This window comes from Labrus bergylta, chromosome 5 (assembly GCF_963930695.1).
Source record: "Labrus bergylta chromosome 5, fLabBer1.1, whole genome shotgun sequence".
NCBI classification, from domain to species: Eukaryota; Metazoa; Chordata; class Actinopteri; order Labriformes; family Labridae; genus Labrus; species Labrus bergylta.
This window is the reverse complement of record NC_089199.1, coordinates 30,163,638-30,176,563: the sequence shown is the minus strand read 5'-3', so window position 1 is coordinate 30,176,563 and position 12,926 is coordinate 30,163,638. Positions and strand designations below refer to the sequence as shown.

At 41.3% G+C, this 12,926-nt stretch overlaps 2 protein-coding genes across 2 annotated transcripts; both read left to right on the top strand.

The window, feature by feature from the left end:
* The first annotated feature begins 3,559 nt into the window (after positions 1–3,559).
* LOC136179292 (G0/G1 switch protein 2-like) lies at positions 3,560–5,146 on the top strand. The gene is made up of 2 exons (XM_065955390.1): positions 3,560–3,632; positions 3,927–5,146. The coding sequence occupies exon 2, from the start codon at positions 3,976–3,978 to the stop codon at positions 4,354–4,356; it is 381 nt and encodes a 126-aa protein (XP_065811462.1). The 5' UTR covers positions 3,560–3,632; positions 3,927–3,975; the 3' UTR covers positions 4,357–5,146.
* Positions 5,147–9,852: 4,706 nt separating this feature from the next.
* Positions 9,853–11,425, top strand: LOC136179358 (G0/G1 switch protein 2-like). The gene is made up of 2 exons (XM_065955532.1): positions 9,853–9,917; positions 10,212–11,425. Exon 2 carries the CDS (start codon positions 10,261–10,263, stop codon positions 10,633–10,635), a length of 375 nt encoding a protein of 124 aa, XP_065811604.1. The 5' UTR covers positions 9,853–9,917; positions 10,212–10,260; the 3' UTR covers positions 10,636–11,425.
* The last annotated feature ends 1,501 nt before the right edge of the window (positions 11,426–12,926 follow it).

Genomic DNA, 12,926 nt, shown 5'->3' with positions numbered 1-12,926 from the left:
ATTATGAATGGAGGGAATTTAATGTGAATAGTTCCACGACGAGATTAAATAGCCTGGTTTGAGAATTGTCAGAAATCTTTCATATGTGCCATTTCAGATCAAGAAATGACGATAACGGTCAAATAACATCTTCTTGTGAGTTTCAGAAAACAGATGAATCATGTTCTGTTGTTGTCATGTTTCCCGGCTGGTTCACGGCCAGTGACTGAGAACGTGAGTGCGGTACGTGTAGTGTGTGTGAGGCCACCGCTCCGTGCTGAACGGCTCGTCTGCCCTCTGACCTCACAGAGGAAGTGTTGCAGCAGCAGACAGGCTGCAGGGTGACGCGGGTTTTCACAGCCTTTCCCCCAATTTGGTGACTGTCAATGTGGAAGATTCACTTGGACTCCATCATCCAAACAACAAAAAACCCCATTGGTCACCTGCATGGCTTTTATCCAACAGTACCAACAATGTACGGACCTGGAGACAAACAGAGGCACAGCAAATGTTTATTCCACTTCTATTTTTAGCCTCCTGATAACACCTTTACCTTTAACCCAATAGTCTGAACATGATTCTGATTTTTCTTTTCCTTCAGGTCCAATCACTAGAAGTACGATAAGTAGAACATGGTTAAATATGAGGAGACGTTATAGTTTCATTTCTCAGATCACCTCTGTCAACCTTCAATAAGATATAACGGCAATGAGAGTAGTTTCATTTCATGCCTTTGGAGGAATAAAAACACATAAGCCTCCCATGTTCTCTACATGTGATCCCATACACACAGACCCTCGCACATGTGTATGGAAGGGAAATGTAGAAAATAAAAATTTATTTTATTTCTTTTCGGTCCAAATTGGGCGAACTAGGAGATTGCAGGCTGGTCTCGCCTGTGATCCAGGCTCACAATTTGCTCCCTCTGTGTCGAGGTGCTGGCTCAGACTTCCAGATACCCCGAGCAGGGACACCTTACACAGCCCGACTCTCACCAACTGCAAGTTAAGCTCGATTGCAATAAATACTCAATTTAAACATCCACAAATTATTCAGATTGAGACTCTAAATATCAGTTTTACAAATTGCCAAATGGCAACTTTCTTAAAAACAAGTCCAAACACAGGGAGAAACAAAAAAGACTGAAGAAGGAGACACATAGAAGGTTTAACAAAGGAAGAGAAAGACACTAAATAGACTTGGGATGATTGGACACAGGTGTGCCAAACAAGACACAGGTGAAGGTGGTGAAGCCAATCAAAAAGGAAAGGAAGTAACACGAGACATGATAACACAGAGTCAAGAACTACAAAATAAAACACTGAAAACTAAACCCAACATGAAAAATACACACAGGGATGAACTACAGACTGTAAGCCGGTGTCCTTGACCTTTTTATCTGAAATTCTAACCCACATGAAATCAGCTACGTGCAGCCTTGATTTTATTCCCACAACATTTCTCAAAGAGGTTTTTAACACAGTTGGACCCAGTATTTTATCCATTATTAATAGTTTTTTGGCGGAAGGTGTAGTCCCCTCTGCTTTTAAACATGCTGTGGTCCAACCACTTTTAAAGAAAGCCAACCTTGATCCCACTGATTTTAACAATTTTAGACCAATCTCAAAACTTCCATTTTGATCAAAAGTTTTAGAAAAGGTGGTTTCAACACAACTTTTATCTTTTATGACTGAAAATAACCTCTTTGAGAAATTCCAATCCGGTTTTAAAGCTTGTCACAGCACAGAGACGGCCCTCCTCAAGGTAACCAATGACCTTCTTTTAGCAACAGATAGAGGGGAGGGCACAATTTTAATTATTTTAGATCTTAACGCAGCTTTTGATACTGTTGATCACACAATTTTAATTGATCGTCTTAGAAAATGGGTTGGTTTAAAGGATACTGCACTTAGCTGATTTTACTCTTATCTTTTAGAAAGAACCTTCGCGGTCACCATCGGTAACTACTCCTCCTCTACCTCTAACATTACCTGTGGTGTACCGCAAGGTTCGGTTTTAGGTCCCATTTTATTCTCCATTTATATGCTGTCTCTTGGCCAAATAATTGAACGCCACAAAGTCTCCTTTCACTGCTATGCAGACGACACACAGATATACCTTCCTTTGAGACCTGAGGACGTGAGGAGACTAGCTGCTGTCAGAAACTGCCTAAACGATATCAACTGCTGGATGGCACAAAACTTTCTCCAACTGAACAATTCTAAATCTGAAATCATAGTATTCAACCCGCCAAACACCACTCATATCTCAAAGAGCAGCCTCGGTCCCTTATTCACCAATGTCCAACCCACCGCCAGAAATCTAGGAATAACATTTGATTGCAATCTCACCTTTGAATCCCATATCAAAACAGTTGTCCGATCATGCTTCTTCCATCTACGCACCATCTCCAAAGTTAAAACAATCCTAACCCAACCAGACCTTGAAAAGATCATCCACGCCCTCATCTTCTCCCGACTTGACTACTGTAACTCCCTCTTTTCCGGAATCACGAATAAGTCAGTTTCCAGCTAGTCCAAAATGCAGCAGCTAGGTTTCTTACTGGTTGTAACAGACGACATCACATCACTCCAATTTTAGCTTCATTACACTGGCTTCCTGTATGTTTTAGAATCGATTTTAAGATTTTACTCATTACTTTTAAAGCACGGACCGGGCTCGCTCCAAGCTATATAACAGAGCTGCTGACACCATATGAGCCAGCCCGCAGTCTTAGATCCTCAGGTGGGGGCCTCCTGGTCGTTCCAAAGTCGAGACTTAAAACTAAAGGTGACCGGGCCTTTTCAGTCAGGGCCCCTCGACTTTGGAACGACCTCCCTGAGGAGACTCGCAGACTCCCTCAATTCTTTTAAATCCCTTCTTAAAATGTACTTTTACAGACTTGTTTTTATGTGATGTCGTCTTCTTAATGTCTTTTAATCAGACCTATTTCCTTTTTTATATCAGGCTGTAAACATGTTTATTTATGCTGTAAAAACAGCTTTTTTACCTGTTGTGTGTATGTGACTTCCTGTGTTCCTGCAGCCATCCTCTAGTGGACACTCCATGAACTGCAGGAATTTGCACTTCCACATTGGCTTCATTTTTCAACACTGGAGGTTGCTGCTTGTGATTAAGTGACATGAGGAAGGAATGAGAGAAAAAATAAATTTGAAAACAAATCTAAACACTGAAAAATCCTCAAACATGTCAGTTAATGATTAGTTCTGTGTTTTGCGCGCCTTCAGTGTCATCGTGCTCTGAGTCTTATCGACCTGATTCGTCTTCTCTGAAGGTTTTAATTCAGTCAGTAAATACAGAAAGTGAACATTCAGACTCACAATAATCATCAGCCATCGGTACAAACTGACTTTTGATTGCTACACATCCCTGAATGGAGTTTCACTAAGAACATCAGCGACAGAGTTGACTGTGCAACGAGCACGAACACAACTGGGTGAAAGTTTCTGGCTCCCAGCCGGATGTTCTTGGGTGCTTCCAAAGACTGGCCTCCGTGCTGCATGAATATTCAACGTGTGGGAGGAGAGAGTGGGTATATAAGTGACCACCACAGCTCCCAGTAAGAGTGTGATCTGCCACATACAGGAACATATGAGTAAAGAGAACCTTTGAAAGGAACAAACTACTTCACAGTAAGTTATTTTTATACTTTTTCAAACGCTGACATTTTAAACTACGCTAGTTCTTTAAAGTGTTTTTTTTAGTAGCCGTAAGTTGCATATAGCCGAGTATAACACCAGACAATTCTCAGAGCTGATTGGCCGAATAGTCAAACAGCTGCAACTTCAATAACCAGAATGTAAAACCTATAGTCATGACTTAAATTAACATCTGTTGTTTGCACCTTTTAAATGATTTCTTCCTGAAATGTCTCTTTTTCTTTTAAGACTTATTTCTAATTTATGTTTTTTTTTTTCTTTCTAAAGGTCTTTCTAGGCCACCATAGCGTCTGAGCTGAAGCAGAGCTGTGTGGAAATGGACAACCTGCAGGAGTTGATCCCCTTTGCCAAAGAGATGCTGAGTCAGAAACCCAGCCGGGGTCTGCTGAAGGTCTACCTGGTGGGCTCTGTGTTTGCTGTGCTGGGGACGGCCATCGGCCTGGTGGAGACCGTGTGTCACCCTTTCTGCTCTGACGAGCCGCTGGACGCTGAGATGCTCCTCATGTTAGCCAAGGAGAGGAGAACTGTTGAGGCCGATGTGCAGCACAAAGTGGAGGGAAAGAAGGAGGAGGAGGAGGAGGAGGAGGAGGAGAAGGAGAAGGAGCAGGCTTTGGAAAACGGTGCAACAACCCTGACTTTCTCCAAGACTCACAAAGTCAGCCAAAGGAGCATCTCCAACAGACTGCACGCCTCCTAAAGCCAACGGGGTCGACCCCCCCGAAAGACTCCATATATTTATTAGGGAACTGCTGCTGGGGAATGCCTTCTATGATGCACAAATCACAGTGCACATTGTTCCTCAGGTTAAAAAAAACAGATGTCTTTAGAGCACTGAAATCACTCAGACAACATCTAATATGTTAGAACTGTGTTGTTCTTTTTACTCAAAATGTTTTTGCAGCTGCACAAAGATCCTACAAATGAGTCCTGAGCACACAGTCTGATTGGAAAATGGAAAATTTAAAGTCTTGGACGTTGTGTAGCTGTAGACATATTTAAAAAAAAAAAAAGGCAACAGACAAATGTGTCCCATATTCATCCATGGAGAAGACTTTCCATTTAACAAACATTGCTGTATGTTTGATATGACAGAAGAAACCTTAAATTAGCCCTAAAACAGATCGACCGCACATTATTTATCAAAATAAAACCAACTTTTTTTTTCTTTCTGCTGCTCGACAGAAAAGTGGGAAACAGCAGAGAGCCACACTGACCGTCCACAGGGTCAAGTTTATTCACATTTTCTGTTAAGTTTGGACTTGAAACCTTTAAGTCTGGAGTTATTGAGGGGTACCTGAAAGTAGCAGGGTGTTAAAGAGTCTGCCAGGTGGAGGGTAGCTGCTGTGTAGCGCCCCCTTGTGTTTGCAGTATGAATCTGACGTGTGAAAGCAGAGGAAGGTTGTTGTAAATATATTATGTTGTTTATGATGAGCAGATGTTGTAAATATTCACTTTTTCATACCAATAAAGATCCATTTATGTATAAAGTGTGGTTTCCACGTTGATTGACTCGTTCAGACTGATGCAGAATGAAACTCATCAGTATGGAGTTAGATCAGTCTCAATATTCACAAATGTATTTCAATGCACACACAAATATTTTTCATTCTATATAAATGTAAAACAAATCCACAAATAAAAAAAACCAAGATTCACAAAAAAAAGTGATCACATTAAAACATACCCTTGAATCTACGCCACTGTGATTGGCTGAATAGGAAGGAGACATCTGATTGGCTACAGACATTTCCCTGCTGAAACAATTACATATATGCAAATATATTTGAGTGAGATATATGTGTATATGAAATATATTTGTGAATCCTTCTGTGTGCATTTGTTAATATTGAGACTGATCTAACATACCGATGACTCCATGCCACACTGTTTGGTTATTTTTTGGATCCTGATTTAAAGAATCACACAGGGGGCGGGTTCATGGCTCAGTGGAAGAGGGGTTGATCACCGACTGGATCCCCGACTCCTGCAGTCAACATGCTTTAGAAAAGATACTGAATCCTTTTTTTATTTGATCCCAACACGTGCATGTGTGTGTGAGCGACCTGGTCAGAAGACTAGAAAATATATAAGTACAGTCCAATAACATGATCAGAGGGGGGAGGGGGCGGGCATGTTAAATCCTCCCTGAGTGTTAAATATGTTGATTGGAGGAGGCTTATATCTTCACATTGTTCTCTAGTCATTGTAAAAGATGCTTTGTCTTGCATGTAGGAACACTAAATTGCAATCTGTACACTGCAAGAGAGCACTCCTGCCCCCTAGTGGACATAGATGTGAATTGTTTCCCCTCGATCTATCATTTGGATTGTTAAATCAGCTGTAGTGAGAATGCACTTTCAAATACATTATACTTAAAGGGATACTTCACCCATTTGCATTTTATCTTCTAAACTTAACGTCCGCCATATTGCTTGGAAGCTATGCTAACAGGCTCTATGGAGAAAGCTGATAATGGTGAAAAATATAAATATAGCAATGAGACGGTTAAATAGCCTGGTTTGAGTATTGTCAGAAATCTTTCATATGTGCCATTTCAGATCAAGAAATGATGATAAGGGTCAAATAACATCTTCTTGTGAGTTTCAGAAAACAGATGAATCATGTTCTGTTGTTGTCATGTTTCCCGGCTGGTTCACGGCCAGTGACTGAGAACGTGAGTGCGGTACGTGTAGTGTGTGTGAGGCCACCGCTCCGTGCTGAACGGCTCGTCTGCCCTCTGACCTCACAGAGGAAGTGTTGCAGCCGCAGACAGGCTGCAGGGTGACGCGGGTTTTCACAACCTTTCCCCCAATTTGTTGACTGTCAATGTGGAAGATTCACATGGACTCCATCATCCAAACAACAAAAAACCCCATTGGTCACCTGCATGGCTTTTATCCAACAGTACCAACAATGTACGGACCTGGAGACAAACAGAGGCACAGCAAATGTTTATTCCACTTCTATTTTTAGCCTCCTGATAACACCTTTACCTTTAACCCAGTAGTCTGAACATGATTCTGATTTTTCTTTTCCTTCAGGTCCGATCACTAGAAGTACGATAAGTAGAACATGGTCAAATATGAGGAGACGTTATAGTTTAATTTCTCAGATCACCTCTGTCAACCTTCAATAAGATGTAACGGCAATGAGAGTCGTTTCATTTCATGCCTTTGGAGGAAATAAAAACACATCAGCCTCCCATGTTCTCTACATGTGACCCCATACACACAGACCCTCACACATGTGTATGGAAGGAAAATGTAGAAAATAGGAATTTATTTTATTTCTTTTCGGTCCAAATTGGGTGAACTAGGAGATTGCAGGCTGGTCTCGCCTGTGATCCAGGCTCACAGTTTGCTCCCTCTGTGTCGAGGTGCTGGCTCAGACTTCCAGATACCCCGAGCAGGGACACCTTACACAGCCCGACTCTCACCAACTGCAAGTTGGTGTTACTTGCAGTAAACTTGCAGTAAATTACTGTACATAGCACAGACTCTTGCACTTTCTGCTTATTTGCACTTCTGGTGAGATGCCAAACCTCATTTCGTTACTCTATACTTGTATATGTGTAATGACAATAAAGTTGAATCTCATCTCATCTCATCTCAAGTTAAGCTCGATTGCAAGAAAGTCTCAATTTAAACATCCACAAATTATTCAGATTGAGACTCTAAATATCAGTTTTACAAATTGCCAAATGGCAACTTTCTTAAAAACAAGTCCAAACACAGGGAGAAACAAAGAAGACTGAAGAAGGAGACACGTAGAAGGTTTAACAAAGGAAGAGAAAGACACTAAATAGACTTGGGATGATTGGACACAGGTGTGCCAAACAAGACACAGGTGAAGGTGATGAAGCCAATCAAAAAGGAAAGGAAGTAACACGAGACATGATAACACAGAGTCAAGAACTACAAAATAAAACACTGAAAACTAAACCCAACATGAAAAATACACACAGGGATGAACCACAGACTGTAAGCCGGTGTCCTTGACCTTTTTATCTGAAATTCTAACCCACATGAAATCAGCTACGTGCAGCCTTGATTTTATTCCCACAACATTTCTCAAAGAGGTTTTTAACACAGTTGGACCCAGTATTTTATCCATTATTAATAGTTTTTTGGCGGAAGGTGTAGTCCCCTCTGCTTTTAAACATGCTGTGGTCCAACCACTTTTAAAGAAAGCCAACCTTGATCCCACTGATTTTAACAATTTTAGACCAATCTCAAAACTTCCATTTTTATCAAAAGTTTTAGAAAAGGTGGTTTCAACACAACTTTTATCTTTTATGACTGAAAATAACCTCTTTGAGAAATTCCAATCCGGTTTTAGAGCTTGTCACAGCACAGAGACGGCCCTCCTCAAGGTAACCAATGACCTTCTTTTAGCAACAGATAGAGGGGAGGGCACAATTTTAATTATTTTAGATCTTAACGCAGCTTTTGATACTGTTGATCACACAGTTTTAATTGATCGTCTTAGAAAATGGGTTGGTTTAAAGGATACTGCACTTAGCTGATTTTACTCTTATCTTTTAGAAAGAACCTTCGCGGTCACCATCGGTAACTACTCCTCCTCTACCTCTAACATTACCTGTGGTGTACCGCAAGGTTCGGTTTTAGGTCCCATTTAATTCTCCATTTATATGCTGCCTCTTGGCCAAATAATTGAAGGCCACAAAGTCTCCTTTCACTGCTATGCAGACGACACACAGATATACCTTCCTTTGAGACCTGAGGACGTGAGGAGACTAGCTGCTGGCAGAAACTGCCTAAACCATATCAACTGCTGGATGGCACAAAACTTTCTCCAACTGAACAATTCTAAATCTGAAAAAATAGTATTCAACCCGCCAAACTCCACTCATATCTCAAAGAGCAGCCTCGGTCCCTTATTCGCCAATGTCCAACCCACCGCCAGAAATCTAGGAATAACATTCGATTGCAATCTCACCTTTGAATCCCATATCAAAACAGTTGACCGATCAAGCTTCTTCCATCTACGCACCATCTCCAAAATTAAAACAATTCTAACCCAACCAGACCTTGAAAAGATCATCCACGCCCTCATTTTCTCTCGACTTGACTACTGTAACTCCCTCTTTTCCGGAATCACAAATAAGTCAGTTTCCAGCTAGTCCAAAATGCAGCAGCTAGGCTTCTTACTGGTTGTAACAGACGACATCACATCACTCCAATTTTAGCTTCATTACACTGGCTTCCTGTACGTTTTAGAATCGATTTTAAGATTTTACTCATTACTTTTAAAGCACGGACTCTCCAAGCTATATAACAGAGCTGCTGACACCATATGAGCCAGCCCGCAGTCTTAGATCCTCAGGTGGGGGCCTCCTGGTCGTTCCAAAGTCGAGACTTAAAACTAAAGGTGACCGGGCCTTTTCAGTCAGGGCCCCTCGACTTTGGAACGACCTCCCTGAGGAGATAAGACTCGCAGACTCCCTCAATTCTTTTAAATCCCTTCTTAAAACGTACTTTTACAGACTTGTTTTTATGTGATGTCGTCTTCTTAATGTCTTTTAATCAGACCTATTTCCTTTTTTATATCAGGCTGTAAACATGTTTATTTATGCTGTAAAAACAGCTTTTTTACCTGTTGTGTGTATGTGACTTCCTGTGTTCCTGCAGCCAGCCTCTAGTGGACACTCCATGAACTGCAGGAATTTGCACTTCCACACTGGCTTTATTTTTCATTACTGGAGGTTGCTGCTTGTGATTAAGTGACATGAGGAAGGAATGAGAAAAAAATAAATTTGAAAACAAATCTAAACACTGAAAAATCCTCAAACATGTCAGTTAATGATTAGTTCTGTGTTTTGCGCGCCTTCAGTGTCATCGTGCTCTGAGTCTTATCAACCTGATTCGTCTTCTCTGAAGGTTTTAATTCAGTCAGTAAATACAGAAAGTGAACATTCAGACTCACAATAATCATCAGCCATCGGTACAAACTGACTTTTGATTGCTACACATCCCTGAATGGAGTTTCACTAAGAACATCAGCGACAGAGTTGACTGTGTAACGAGCACGAACACAACTGGGTGAAAGTTTCTGGCTCCCAGCCGGATGTTCTTGGGTGCTTCCAAAGACTGGCCTCCGTGCTGCATGAATATTCAACGTGTGGGAGGAGAGAGTGGGTATATAAGTGACCACCACAGCTCCCAGTAAGAGTGTGATCTGCCACATACAGGAACATATGAGTAAAGAGAACCTTTGAAAGGAACAAACTACTTCACAGTAAGTTATTTTTATACTTTTTCAAACGCTGACATTTTAAACTACGCTAGTTCTTTAAAGTGTTTTTTTTAGTAGCCGTAAGTTGCATATAGCCGAGTATAACACCAGACAATTCTCAGAGCTGATTGGCCGAATAGTCAAACAGCTGCAACTTCAATAACCAGAATGTAAAACCTATAGTCATGACTTAATTTAACATCTGTTGTTTGCACCTTTTAAATGATTTCTTCCTGAAATGTCTCCTTTTCTTTTAAGACTTATTTCTAATTTATGTTTTTTTTTTTCTTTCTAAAGGTCTTTCTAGGCCACCATAGCGTCTGAGCTGAAGCAGAGCTGTGTGGAAATGGACAACCTGCAGGAGTTGATCCCCTTTGCCAAAGAGATGCTGAGTCAGAAACCCAGCCGGGGTCTGCTGAAGGTCTACCTGGTGGGCTCTGTGTTTGCCGTGCTGGGGACGGCCATCGGCCTGGTGGAGACCGTGTGTCACCCTTTCTGCTCTGACGAGCCGCTGGACGCTGAGATGCTCCTCATGTTAGCCAAGGAGAGGAGAACTGTTGAGGCCGATGTGCAGCACAAAGTGGAGGGAAAGAAGGAGGAGGAGGAGGAGGAGGAGGAGGAGAAGGAGCAGGCTTTGGAAAACGGTGCAACAACCCTGACTTTCTCCAAGACTCACAAAGTCAGCCAAAGGAGCATCTCCAACAGACTGCACGCCTCCTAAAGCCAGCGGGGTCGACCCCCCCGAAAGACTCCATATATTTATTAGGGAACTGCTGCTGGGGAATGCCTTCTATGATGCACAAATCACAGTGCATATTGTTCCTCAGGTTAAAAAAAAACAGATGTCTTTAGAGCACTGAAATCACTCAGACAACATCTAATATGTTAGAACTGTGTTGTTCTTTTTACTCAAAATGTTTTTGCAGCTGCACAAAGATCCTAAAAATGAGTCCTGAGCACACAGTCCGATTGGAAAATGGAAAATTTAAAGTCTTGGACGTTGTGTAGCTGTAGACATATTTAAAAAAAAAAAGGCAACAGACAAATGTGTCCCATATTCATCCATGGAGAAGACTTTCCATTTAACAAACATTGCTGTATGTTTGATATGACAGAAGAAACCTTAAATTAGCCCTAAGACAGATCGACCACACATTATTTATCAAAATAAAACCAACTTTTTTTTTTCTTTCTGCTGCTCGACAGAAAAGTGGGAAACAGCAGAGAGCCACACTGACCGTCCACAGGGTCAAGTTTATTCACATTTTCTGTTAAGTTTGGACTTGAAACCTTTAAGTCTGGAGTTATTGAGGGGTACCTGAAAGTAGCAGGGTGTTAAAGAGTCTGCCAGGTGGAGGGTAGCTGCTGTGTAGCGCCCCCTTGTGTTTGCAGTATGAATCTGACGTGTGAAAGTAGAGGAAGGTTGTTGTAAATATATTATGTTGTTTATGATGAGCAGATGTTGTAAATATTCACTTTTTCATACCAATAAAGATCCATTTATGTATAAAGTGTGGTTTCCACGTTGATTGACTCGTTCAGACTGATGCAGAATGAAACTCATCAGTATGGAGTTAGATCAGTCTCAATATTCACAAATGTATTTCAATGCACACACAAATATTTTTCATTCTATATGAATGTAAAACAAATCCACAAATAAAAAAAAAAAAGTTTCACAAAAAAAAGTGATCACATTAAAACATACCCTTGAATCTACGCCACTGTGATTGGCTGAATAGGAAGGAGACATCTGATTGGCTACAGACATTTCCCTGCTGAAACAATTACATATATACAAATATATTTGAGTGAGATATATGTGTATATGAAATATATTTGTGAATCCTTCTGTGTGCATTTGTTAATATTGAGACTGATCTAACATACCGATGACTCCATGCCACACTGTTTGGTTATTTTTTGGATCCTGATTTAAAGAATCACACAGGGGGCGGGTTCATGGCTCAGTGGAAGAGGGGTTGATCACCGACTGGATCCCCGACTCCTGCAGTCAACATGCTTTAGAAAAGATACTGAATCCTTTTTTTATTTGATCCCAACACGTGCATGTGTGTGTGAGCGACCTGGTCAGAAGACTAGAAAATATATAAGTACAGTCCAATAACATGATCAGAGGGGGGAGGGGGCGGGCATGTTAAATCCTCCCTGAGTGTTAAATATGTTGATTGGAGGAGGCTTATATCTTCACATTGTTCTCTAGTCATTGTAAAAGATGCTTTGTCTTGCATGTAGGAACACTAAATTGCAATCTGTACACTGCAAGAGAGCACTCCTGCCCCCTAGTGGACATAGATGTGAATTGTTTCCCCTCGATCTATCATTTGGATTGTTAAATCAGCTGTAGTGAGAATGCACTTTCAAATACATTATACTTAAAGGGATACTTCACCCATTTGCATTTCATCTTTTAAACTTAACGTCCGCCATATTGCTTGGAAGCTATGCTAACAGGCTCTATGGAGAAAGCTGATAATGGTGAAAAATATAAATATAGCAATGAGACGGTTAAAGAGCCTGGTTTGAGTATTGTCAGAAATCTTTCATATGTGCCATTTCAGATCAAGAAATGATGATAAGGGTCAAATAACATCTTCTTGTGAGTTTCAGAAAACAGATGAATCATGTTCTGTTGTTGTCATGTTTCCCGGCTGGTTCACGGCCAGTGACTGAGAACGTGAGTGCGGTACGTGTAGTGTGTGTGAGGCCACCGCTCCGTGCTGAACGGCTCGTCTGCCCTCTGACCTCACAGAGGAAGTGTTGCAGCCGCAGACAGGCTGCAGGGTGACGCGGGTTTTCACAACCTTTCCCCCAATTTGGTGACTGTCAATGTGGAAGATTCACTTGGACTCCATCATCCAAACAACAAAAAACCCCATTGGTCACCTGCATGGCTTTTATCCAACAGTACCAACAATGTACGGACCTGGAGACAAACAGAGGCACAGCAAATGTTTATTCCACTTCTATTTTTAGCCTCCTGATAACACC